This window comes from Nicotiana tomentosiformis, chromosome 3, assembly GCF_000390325.3.
Source record: "Nicotiana tomentosiformis chromosome 3, ASM39032v3, whole genome shotgun sequence".
Classification (NCBI taxonomy): Eukaryota; Viridiplantae; Streptophyta; class Magnoliopsida; order Solanales; family Solanaceae; genus Nicotiana; species Nicotiana tomentosiformis.
Genome location: NC_090814.1, coordinates 133466703 through 133479449, shown reverse-complemented (window position 1 = coordinate 133479449; position 12747 = coordinate 133466703). Strand labels below are relative to the sequence as shown.

The 12747-nt window shown below is 34.4% G+C and overlaps 1 protein-coding gene and 1 pseudogene across 1 annotated transcript; both read right to left on the bottom strand.

Moving 5' to 3' along the window:
* Window positions 1–4102: 4102 nt before the first annotated feature.
* On the bottom strand, window positions 4103–8909 carry LOC117281520 (ribulose bisphosphate carboxylase large chain-like). Its single transcript, XM_070199205.1, has 3 exons — window positions 8655–8909; window positions 7525–7762; window positions 4103–4494 (listed from the first exon to the last, which is right to left on the bottom strand). Exons 1-3 carry the CDS (start codon window positions 8907–8909, stop codon window positions 4106–4108), a joined length of 882 nt encoding a protein of 293 aa, XP_070055306.1. The 3' UTR covers window positions 4103–4105.
* A 1527-nt stretch (window positions 8910–10436) lies between these two features.
* Window positions 10437–12506, bottom strand: LOC104097346 (protein FAR1-RELATED SEQUENCE 6-like; annotated as a pseudogene).
* Window positions 12507–12747: the final 241 nt, after the last annotated feature.

Below are 12747 nucleotides of genomic sequence, written 5' to 3'. Positions count from 1 at the left end.
ATCACGGCGATCCGTCCCATGTGTTAGATTTCAGCTCTGTCTAGTTGGACAAGGATTTGATTTACGAGGAGGAGCCGGTGGCTATTTTAGCCCGGCAAGTTTGCCAGTTGAGATCAAAGAGTTACCCTTCAGTTCGAGTGCATTGGAGAGGTCAGCCTATTGAGGCAGCTACTTGGGAGTCCGAGTCCGATATGCGGAGTAGATATCCCCACCTTTTCACCAGTCCAAGTACTTTTCTATGTCCGTTCGAGGACGAACGGTTGTTTTAGAGGTGGAGAATGTGATGACGCAAAAGGTCATCTTATGTTTTAGAACTTGAATCTGCGCTCTTAGACCTTAAAAATCTCATTTTTACCCTCCTTTATTTGCCAGCGCAGTCCGGTCGTGTTTCCGAAAAACGTTTATGTTGAAAACTGATGAAAATAAGAATTTATGCCTTAAAAGTTAATTTGAGTTGACTTTGGTCAACAGTTTTGGTAAATGAGCTTGTATCCGTGTTTTGATGGTCCCGGTGGGTTCGTATTGATTTATGGGAACTGGGCGTATTCCCGGAATCAAATTCGGATGTCCCTAACTCGAGTTATGAATTTTTGAGAAAAATTAAAAGTCTGAAAATTAATTATTTCTAAGAATTGATTGATGTTTGGCATTGTGAGTACCGGGTCCGTATTTTGGTTTCGGAGCCTGGTACAGGTTCATTATGATATTTAAGACTTGTATGTGAAATTTGGTGAGAAACGGAGTTGATTTGACGTGATTCGGACGTCCAGTTGAGAAGATATGAATTTTAAAGTGTTCTTGAGAATTTTATTCGATTTGGTGCTAAATTCGTAGTTCTAGGTGTTATTTTGGCAATTTGATGATGCGAGCAAGTTCGTATGATGTTTTTAGACTTGTGTGCATGTTAGGTTTGGAGCCCCGAGGGCTCGCGTGAGATTCGGATAGGCCACGAGATGTTTTCGACTTAGAAAATCTGGTATTTTGCTGCAGCAGGTATTCTGGTATGTCCTTCTTCGCTTTCGCGAAGGTACTCTCGCGAACGCGAAGAGTAAACTGGGCAGCTGGAATTTTCTTCTTCGCGAACGCGAAACGATGGGGCGTTACCCTTCGCGAACGCGAAACGATGGGGTGTTACCCTTCGCGAACGCGACCAGCTCCTCGCGAACGCATAGTGTTAGGCACACCTGGGGAAGAGTCGATCGTTACTTCATCGCGAACGCGAGCAATGTCTCGCGAACGTGAAGGCCAGGGGGAGTAACCATCACGAACGCGAGCAGGGTCTGGCGAACGCGAAGGCTTGGCAGCCAGTACCCTTCACGAACGCGACAGTAGCCTCGCGAACGCGATGCACACTATCGCCCAGTGCATAAAACAGAATCAAACACGGGTTTAAGCAATTTCTTCAATATTTTTCAAGAACCAAACGGGTAGAGGCGATATTCAAGAGTCATTTTCCTCCCCAAAGTATTGGTAAGTGATTCTAAACCATTTTATTTCAATTACCCATTACACTTTATGAATTATCAACCTAAAATCTAGAGTTTTCATGGTAGAATTAGGGGATAGGGTAGAAACTAGGAATTTCGAAAATTAGGGATTTAGACCTCAATTTGAGGTCGGATTCCAAAACTAATTATATATTCGGGCTCGGGGGTGAATGGGTAAATGAATTTTTGTCCGAACCTCGGGTTTTGACCAAGCGGGCCCGGGGTCAATGTTTCGACTTTTTGGAGAAAATTTTGGGAAATTTAATTTATGCAATATAATTGATTCCTTTAGAAATATTTGATATTATTGAGTCATTTTTTAATAGATACGAGTGGTTTGGAGGTGAATTCCAAAGGAAAAGCTGTGATTGAGATTTAAGTGGCCTTCGGAGCGAGGTAAGTGTTGTGTCTAACCCTGACTTGAGGGAATTAGGAACCTTAGATTACTTGCTAAGTGAAATTCATGTGAACGGCATATATGTGAGGTGACGAGTACTTATGTGCCGCCAATTTACCTTTTTTCCATGTTTCTCTGTTTTTCTTATATTGTCTCTTTCCTATACCTAATTGCTACGTGTTATACTAGTGTTGTTCAATTTATCGTTCTTATCATGTTTACGAATTTTCTGGTGATAATTGAGTTTTTATTTCAAAGTTGAGATTGATAGTATGGAACCAAATGTTGAAGTAAGGTTTGTACTTGTTATTCTATCTCCCTGTTGTTATTTATGCATTGCATTATGGTAAGGGAGAGTGTTAATGCATGAAGGGTGATGCCGTGCCATAGTGTGAGTGTTAATGCACGAAGGGTGATGTCGTGCCATATTGTGAGTGTTAATGCACGAAGGGTGATACCATGCCATGATATGAGAGTTAATGCACGAAGGGTGATGTCGTTACGTTTATATTGATTTTATGACGAGATTTAGAGTAAAAGCACGAAGGGTGATGCCGTGCATTTTTCCTTTACTGTATTCACTATTCCTGTTGATTCATGGTATGTTGACTGCTCCGGTTATCATTCTGTTGTATTTCTTTATCTCGTATTCCCCTCAGCATGTTCCCCTCCGGACATTTCCTGTTTAGTTCTGCATTTCTGTTATTTGTATATACATTGTTAAATATTACACGTTGATTTGTAGGTGCCTTGCCTTAGCCTCGTCACTACTTCGTTGAGGTTAGGCTCGACACTTACCAGTACATGGGGTCGGTTGTACTGATACTGCACTCTGCACTTTCTGTGTAGATTTTGGTACCGGCTCGGGTTGATCGAGATTTTTGTTATAGGTCCGTTGTCCGGAGATTCAAGGTAGATCTGTCGGCATTCACAGACCTTGAAGTCCCCGTCTATCTTCTCTGTCCTACTGTTTCTTTCATTCAGACAGTTGTATTTCTTTCAGACTATTACTTGTAGAAAATTCTAGAATGCTCGTGAATTATGACTCCAGATCCGGGTGGTAGTAATTAATACAATTTTATAATATTACGCACTTATCATATTTTATCTTAGTTAATTATTATTATTTACTGAATGGAAATAAGGAATTGGTTTAATGATTTTATAACGTTGGCTTGCCTAGCAAGTGAAATGTTAGGCGCCATCACGGTCCCATCGGTGGGAATTCCGGGTCGTGATAGCATACCAATTACCATTGATTGTCCCTTGCACCATACTTAATAGTCCATACTCTCTTTTTCTTTTCTTTCTCAAAGGTACTCAAGACTCGAAAGACCCCAATTTTCCGACTTAGACAATCAAAGATAGCCGGTGGGGGCGCGACTTATGTCCGTGGCCCTATGCCCGACCATGCCTTGTCCTAAATGATAAATAATGAAATTAAATTGTAAGATATGACGTCACTTAGAATAAGAAAAAAATTGATTAAAAAAAATTGAATTTAGTAATGAAAAAGTAACTTATACACTTGAATATTGAGAACATAAAACATCGTCTATTGAATATTACTTTAAAATGAACATCCTAAGACGCTTCATTTTTTTTTTTAACAATAATAAACCATGAAAACAATTTTTGCGTAACCCTCACATTTTGTCCAAATTTGCTTTAATTTTTTATGATGCCATAGAAACAATTTACAATAAGAACCTTAAAAACCAAGAGGGGTTGCTCTGATGGTAAGCAACCTCCACTTCCAACCAAGAGGTTGTGAGTTCGAGTCACCCCAAGAACAAGGTGAGGAGTTCTTGGAGGGAAGGATGCCGAGGATCTATTGGAAACAGCCTCTCTACCTCATGGTAGGGGTACACACTACCCTCCCCAGACCCCACTAGTGGATTGTAGATCCAAAACAACAATATAAAGATTTGAGTCTTAGATTTTGATTTAATTTTCTAGATTTTGTATTTCAAATCTTGTATATCTAGGTAAGTATATACTTAGTCAAAATATATGTAATAGAATCTTTGTTGTATTCGGCTCAATCCTTTTAGTAAAAGATTGGGCCGAGTTTAATTACAATTCAATTAAGAGAACGAATGATAATTACTTGAGTTCTTTCTCCTTATCCTTCTTTATTTCCTGCTAATTTATTTGCTAATGTCTACTTTTTTTACTTATCCAAAACGTCCACTGCTGCAAAATTAAATACGATCTCTTTTCATACTTCACAAGCAGCAGCTTGTTCCGGGCTCCATTTGCAAGCCTCGCGAATAATTTCATTACCTTCCTGAGCAAGATCACGTCCTTCATTACGAGCTTGTACACATGCTTCTAGAGCTACTCGATTAGCTACGGCACCTGGCGCATTACCCCAAGGATGTCCTAAAGTTCCTCCACCGAACTGTAGTACGGAATCATCCCCAAAGATCTCGGTCAGAGCAGGCATATGCCAAACGTGAATACCTCCTGAAGCCACGGGTAGAACACCTGGTAAAGAGACCCAATCTTGAGTGAAATAAATACCGCGACTTCGATCTTGTTCAACAAAATCATCACGCAGTAAATCAACAAAGCCCAAAGTTATGTCTCTTTCACCTTCAAGTTTACCTACTACGGTACCAGAGTGAATATGATCTCCACCAGACATACGTAACGCTTTTGCTAATACCCGGAAGTGGATACCATGATTCTTCTGTCTATCAATAACCAGATATATATAGTAGATATACATGTATATATAGTATATCTTAAGATGTATATATAGTATATAAATCGAATATAGCTTATATATAGTAAGATGTATATATATTATAGTATAGTATACATATAAGCTTATATTTATACTATACTATATTCTATACTATATATACATCTCATAAGATATATAAACTATATTCGATATACTATATATACTATACTATATATACATCTTAAGATATACTATATATACTATACTATATATACATCTTAAGATATACTATATATACTATACTACATATACATCTTAAGATATACTATATATACATAGTATACTAGATATACTAGATATATATAGTAGATATACATGTATATATAGTATATCTTAAGCTATACATATAGTATAATATAGTATAGTATACATACATATATATATATATATATATATATATATTATAGTATACATATAAGCTTATATTTATACTATACTATAGTCTATACTATATATACATCTCATAAGATATATAAACTATATTCGATATACTATATATACATCTTAAGATATACTATATATACTATACTATATATACATCTTAAGATATACTATATATACTATACTACATATACATCTTAAGATATACTATATATACATAGTATACTAGATATACTAGATATATATAGTAGATATACATGTATATATAGTATATCTTAAGCTATACATATAGTATAATATAGTATAGTATACATATATATATATATATAAGCTTATATATATATAAGCTTATATTTATACTATACTATAGTCTATACTATATATACATCTCATAAGATATATAAACTATATTCGATATACTATATATACATCTTAAGATATACTATATATACTATACTATATATACATCTTAAGATATACTATATATACTATACTACATATACATCTTAAGATATACTATATATACATAGTATACTAGATATACTAGATATATATAGTAGATATACATGTATATATAGTATATCTTAAGCTATACATATAGTATAATATAGTATAGTATACATATATATATATTATATATAGTAAGATGTATATATATTATAGTATAGTATAGTATACATATAAGCTTATATTTATACTATACTATAGTCTATACTATATATACATCTCATAAGATATATAAACTATATTCGATATACTATATATACATCTTAAGATATACTATATATACTATACTATATATACATCTTAAGATATACTATATATACTATACTACATATACATCTTAAGATATACTATATATACATAGTATACTAGATATACTAGATATATATAGTAGATATACATGTATATATAGTATATCTTAAGATGTATATATAGTATATAAATCGAATATAGCTTATATATAGTAAGATGTATATATATTATAGTATAGTTTAGTATACATATAAGCTTATATATATATATATATATATATATATATATATATATATATATATATATATATATATCTTAAGATGTATATATAGTATTTAAATCGAATATAGCTTATATATCTTAAGATGTATACATAGTATAGTATAGTATATATATATAAGCTTATATATATATGTATATCGAATATAGCTTATATATCTTAAGTTGTATATATAGTATATACTATACTATACTATAATATATATACATCTTACTATATATATTATATATATCTTAAGATGTATATTATCGAATATGACTTATATACTATGTATATATAGTATAGTGTGTGTATATATAAGATGTATATATAGTATAGTGTGTGTATATATATATATATATCTTAAGATGTATATATAGTATATAAGATGTATACTATAGAATATGACTTATATACTATGTATATATAGTATACTGTATATATATATATATATATATATATATATATATATATATATATATATATATATATCTTAAGATGTATATATAGTATATAAATCGAATATAGCTTATATATCTTAAGATGTATATATAGTATAGTATAGTATAAGATATATATATATATATATATATATATGTATATATACTATAGTATATCGAATATACTATGTATATATAGTATAGTGTGTATATAACTATATAACTATATATATATATATATCTTAAAATGTATATATACACTATAATATACTATAATATATATACATAGTTTATAAGTCATATTCGATAGTATACATCTTAAGATATACTATATATACATCTTACTATATATATATATATAGCTTATATATCTTAAGATGTATATATATCTTAAGATGTATATATATATTAAGATCTACTATACTATACTATATATATATAGTATATCTTAAGATGTATACTATGTATATATAATATAGTATATATATATATTTTAAGATGTATATATAGTATATAAATCGAATATAGCTTATATATCTTTATTACTATTTTTTTCTCTAACTTCTATAAAAAAAAAATTAAAAATAGAAAGTTTTTGTTGGGCCCGTTTAGGTCCGTTTGGGCCCGGAACCGGACCGGGACCGGCCCACTAAACCCGGGCCCGTTAGTTCGTGGTCCCGGTCCCGAGCTGGTTCCAGCAATAAGCCCGCGAGGCCCAGGACTGTTTAGGACCGGACCACATAGGACCGGCCCACTTAGGACGGGGCCCGCGAAGCCCACTTAGGACCGGGCCCGGCCCACTTGCCACCCCTAACCCCAAGGATATCCTAAAGTTCCTCCACCGAACTATAGTATGGAATCATCCCCAAAGATCTCGGTCAGAGCAGGCATATGCCAAACGTGAATACCTCCTGAAGCCACGGGTAGAACACCTGGTAAAGAGACCCAATCTTGAGTGAAATAAATACTGCGACTTCGATCTTGTTCAACAAAATCATCACGCAGTAAATCAACAAAGCCCAAAGTTATGTCTCTTTCACCTTCAAGTTTACCTACTACGGTACCAGAGTGAATATGATCTCCACCAGACATACGTAACGGTTTTGCTAATACCCGGAAGTGGATACCATGATTTTTCTGTCTATCAATAACCGCATGCATTGCACGGTGGATGTGAAGAAGTAGACCATTATCTCGGCAATAATGAGCCAAGCTAGTATTTGCGGTAAATTTCCCCGTTAAGTAGTCATGCATTACGATCGGAACACCCCATTGCAATTGCCGGAGAGACTAGGACTACTAACGGCACAAAAATATATGGAAGGTTCAAATTTGTCATAGAAGGGGTACCTCGATTTACTATTTGTATATGTTATTATGTTATTATATAAATAAAGATATCTTGTAATAATAATAATTAAATTAAGAATTTAAATTCTAATTAATAATTAGAAATTAGATAATATTTATTATTAATAGAATTTGAAGAATTTGAAATTCTTAGTATAGATCTAAGTATCTATATATCTAAATCTAACTGAGTAGGTATAATAAGTGCAAAGAATGTAGACCTGTAGAACTAAATAAATGGACTTATTCATCTCCTTTATGAGAAAGATATGTATGATAATAAACTTTATTATTTTTCTTCATTTCTTTGTCTTTTGTTCTTGTCTTCTAATTTTCTAAAAATAGATAAAGAGTTTCTTAGAGATTATCGAAAGATTCGTACGAATCCGACCCAACATGAATTTTTAGCTAAAATGATTTTTCGGGAGATAGAGAAAGAGACAAAACTCTATTATCTATATTTGAATTTCAAATTATATACCTAAGACAAGAAGAAGAAATTTGTTTTATTTTCCTAATTTCACGAAAGGAAGAACTCACTCTTGTTGATAAAAGCTTCTTGATTCGTAATTAGGAATATATGTCAAAAAAAGAGTTATCCTCAACTTTAGTTTTGATTCTTTCTACAATTAGATCTTCTATCACCAAAGAAAGCGCCATTGTTATCTTATTTACTTTGATTTCGATAAACTAACTACTTTTTTGCTACAAACACAAAAAAAATAATTGAACGTAGTGCTCTACTTGATTTTGCTTGACTTTTGATTCAAAGGAAAAAGGTGTGGAGCTTAAATAACTCACTCAAAACGCTTTTTAAAAGATTACGTGGTACAATTAGGTCGAATAAACCCTTCTGGAATAAGTATTCAGCTGCTTGTGAACCTTCAGGTACTGTTTTATTCAATGTTTGTTCAATTACTCTTTTATCTGCAAATGCAATGTAGGCATTGGGTTCGGCAATAATGATATCCCCCAACATACCAAAACCTGCTGTCACTCCACCAGTTGTCGGAGATGTAAGGATTGATACATAAAATAACTTTTTATTTAATTGATAATCATATAAAGCAGACGATATTTTAGCCATTTGCATCAAGCTCAAACTTCATTCCTGCATGCGCGCCCCCCAGAAGCACACACTATAGCCTCTCTACCTCATGGTAGGGGTACACACTACCCTCCCCAGACCCCACTAGTGAGATTATACTTGGTTGTTGTTGTTGTTGTAACCATAAAAATCGAAGGAAATTACTGAATTTATATTCCTTTTACTTTAATTTTCACTTTTTCCTTTAGGTACTACTAGTAGATTGCTAGCACATCAATGGAACTATACACGAATAAATAAGTAAATTATATTAGCACTATACTTTCGATCTAAACAGATGTTGACTGCCAATAGACTGGTTGTGTAATGACATAATAAAAAATGTTCAATGGTTTGAGTGATTACTAACAAAGTAACCATTATGAGGCGTTAGGTTCAAGCCCTATTAAACCTTCAGAAGCTTTAAGACAATTTCCTAAAACATAGTACTACCAATATTTACCCATGGCAGAAGTTGCAAAAGACATCCACAGCGAACCTGACCTAGGTCTAAACAGCTGGTGAAATATTACAAACCATACAGCTTTAGTAGCCATTTACCGGCAATTACCACCTTGTGATAACAAAAAGCACTACCTGCTGCCACTTCCTTAAAGTTGACAAAATTCCACATTTGATACCTTGACTTTCCTTTTCACCTACACTTGAATACTCTTATGACAGTTATTTCTGCTTATTCCTAGTCTGCCTCGGTCTTCTTCCCCTTTGATTGCGTTTTACTATCTTTTGTAGGTCTGCCACAAAGGCTGATGTCTAGGATTAAAAAAAATGTCTTTATCAAGATCACACTTGAGACAGTTACACCAAAGAACAGTGTTAGAGAGCCATATCCTGCCACCGGCCGAGATAAATTTGATTTTCTTCCCTGCAAAATACCCAATTTTCTGTCAAAGTTTTTCATGTAGAAAATCTAAAGTGGCAAGGATATAAAACTGAAGAGTTTTTATCTAAAATAAGGGCAGAAGAGAGAGTACAAGAAAGAAGATCGATCTTTTATCTTTAATAAAGTATGCAAAGGTAATTTATCATCAGGCGATTAAATAAAATAAAGATATTCGATTCACTACAATGTTGATATGATGAGCAAGGAAGATGAGTATAACAAGTGTTAGAGTTAGTTCATGTATAGTGCTCCACATTGATCGAGAAGGTTTTAGGTATATGTAAACATTGTATATAAATAGCGCTATTGTAAAACGCTTCATAGAACATATCAATAATATATTTTTCCCTTGCTATTTCTCACATGGTATCAGAGCGGCAATGGGAAAAATCCAGGACAGAAAAAAATCAGTCGCCGTACGTCTTTCCGGTGACTCCTCCGATCTAATCTGCGTAAACATACTTTCGGTGAGTGTTGTGCAAAAACCAACACCACCATTAGGTTCAGAAAGCACTGGCGACCAAAGGCCCCCTCACGCGCCCAGCAGAAGCTAGGGTTCCGGCGAGCGCCTGAGTTCACGTACCACAACATCTTATTTTATTTTTTTTATTTTTTGTTCTATTTTATGCCATAACATTTATGTTTTCTTCAATGTGGTGAACTCTGGTCAGAAACTCTTCAAATGCACTTGGAGATACTTTCTAATGATCTAGGGAAATCACCCCTTCCTCCAAAACTTGTAATGCACTTCTATACAACTGGCTAAATCATGAACGTGTTCAGTGGACTCAGTAGAACTGGATTCAAGATCTGATGCACATAATCGGTTGTAATCATTTTTACAACGTGATAAAATGTACTTTGAAGGGATCTCTTCCACACCATTGAAGTTCAGTACACACAACGCATGCCTGCATAGATATCCATAGAAGTTGAAGCAGCTGCAAATACAACGAACTTCGGCTGCAGCTCTGTTGTACAGAACTTCATAATCCCGTATCTCTCTTCTATTTCCCTCTCCCAAAACACGCTCCTTCACCAAAAATGTTACCATCTGCCCGTCGACGTGTTGTTCTGAAACAAGAATACATCTCCTCCACCCCTAACTGAAATCTTTTGAAGATCTCTCTAGTGTACACTTTTGAAAGCTGCAACTCAAAGGAACATCTTGTTTTGAGTTCAGGGTTCGAGTTTCTCGACTCTGTACCTGCAACCGCTTCTTCCTTGTTCTTTTTCTGCAAAGAACTCTTTTAGAGGAGTTTGCTTGTGCAAATATTTATCGAAAAAAGCAGTCAATGTCTCGTTACACCTTGCAGTGGCCATTCCAGCAAAAAAGTGTCTTTCAAATAAACTGGAGCCCATTTAGCTCGGTCGTCATAGAGTGAAAGAAGCCACTCATGATCACCAACTCCAAATCTTTGGATAATAAATCTCCATGCTACTTCGAAATCAAATGGCTTCAGAGCCTCATATATTGTTTTAATTAATGCCTTTCTAATAGCATCATAGTTACGCAACCCTCCCAACTTTCCTGGAAAAACACACTTATAGCACTCTCCAAAATCTTGCATCTTTGTGTAATAATTGTTTGAGGGAAACATCCAAGTGAGCCGGTGAGCGAAGCTTTGAACACACACCCAAATATAAGAGGATTTTGCCTCGCCCGCAAGCAGGCCACAGCCCAGCAACAATGATTGACCATGGTGATTTGTTCCCACAAATGCCACAAGAGGAATCTCATATTTGTTGGATAAATATGAATTATTAACATAGATCACATCAATGAAGTAAGCATATGCCCTTGACTTGACATCAATCCAGAACACAGTCGTCAACTGCTCTTCATCATTCAGATCCATCAAGTAAAAGAAGTTTGGGTTTGTCAATTGCATACGACATAAATAATTATACATGGCTTGCGTGTCTCCCTTCCTTAAGTTCAGCTTATCGTGACAATCAGATGAAGTTTTTCACCTCCTTGCACTAAAAATTGGCATTCCAATTCGCACCTGCATCAATCGCAAGTGCCCGATATAACTTGATTGTTCGGACTTCAACATCATAGTTCGAATCCAACTTTTCTTATTTCCAGCACCTGTCTTCTTAATAAACTTGTATGCTTTTGCACCTAACAAATGATTATGTTCAAGGGTAACTTCAAGTACTCTCCATCCTTTGGAGTCCACCATTCTCATCCTCATCATTGCTGGACAACCAGTTCTAGTTTTCTTGCACAGCCGGTTTACATCTTTAATTCTCTTAAAGCCCTGGCTACTGCAGCATAGCACTGCACCATACTTCTCCCCGATATTTCTTTTGAACCAAGAATTCTTTACTCTAACACGAAAACCAATCTCCCTGGCATAACAATTATAATAGTTGTAAGCATCATCATACGATTCAAACTCCATTCCTAGCGGTGGGGCAACAAATTCCTTCTGCCCATCAATAAAATCATTTTGATCATTTAACCAATCTGACTCTATTTGCCCACCATATTGAGCAAATAATTTATCCGACTCAATTTGCTCACTGTTTTGGTCATCTAACCTATCTGACTCTATTTCTTGCAATCTCCCCCTGCCTTGCCGAGTAACATCTTGCTCACCATCAAGAGAAGCTTCTTCCATCTGAAATTGAGATGTATCAAATAGATAAAATATATTAGCAAATTAAACTTCTACTCATTGGAACAAAATCACGTAAAGGCCAATCTAATTATCTGCTTGTAATAATAAACAACTTGGGTATATCACAAGCAAACTCAACTTTTTTGTCAAGTAACACTACATGGAATTTGATTATGTACCTTAGGCTTAAATTTTAAGATGACAAAGGGCGTCATCTCAGTCATTGTCTCTTAATAAAAGCAACTGACAGCTAACCATTATCACTTGACGTAGGTTTAAATTTTGTACTACTTTGTTAAACCCA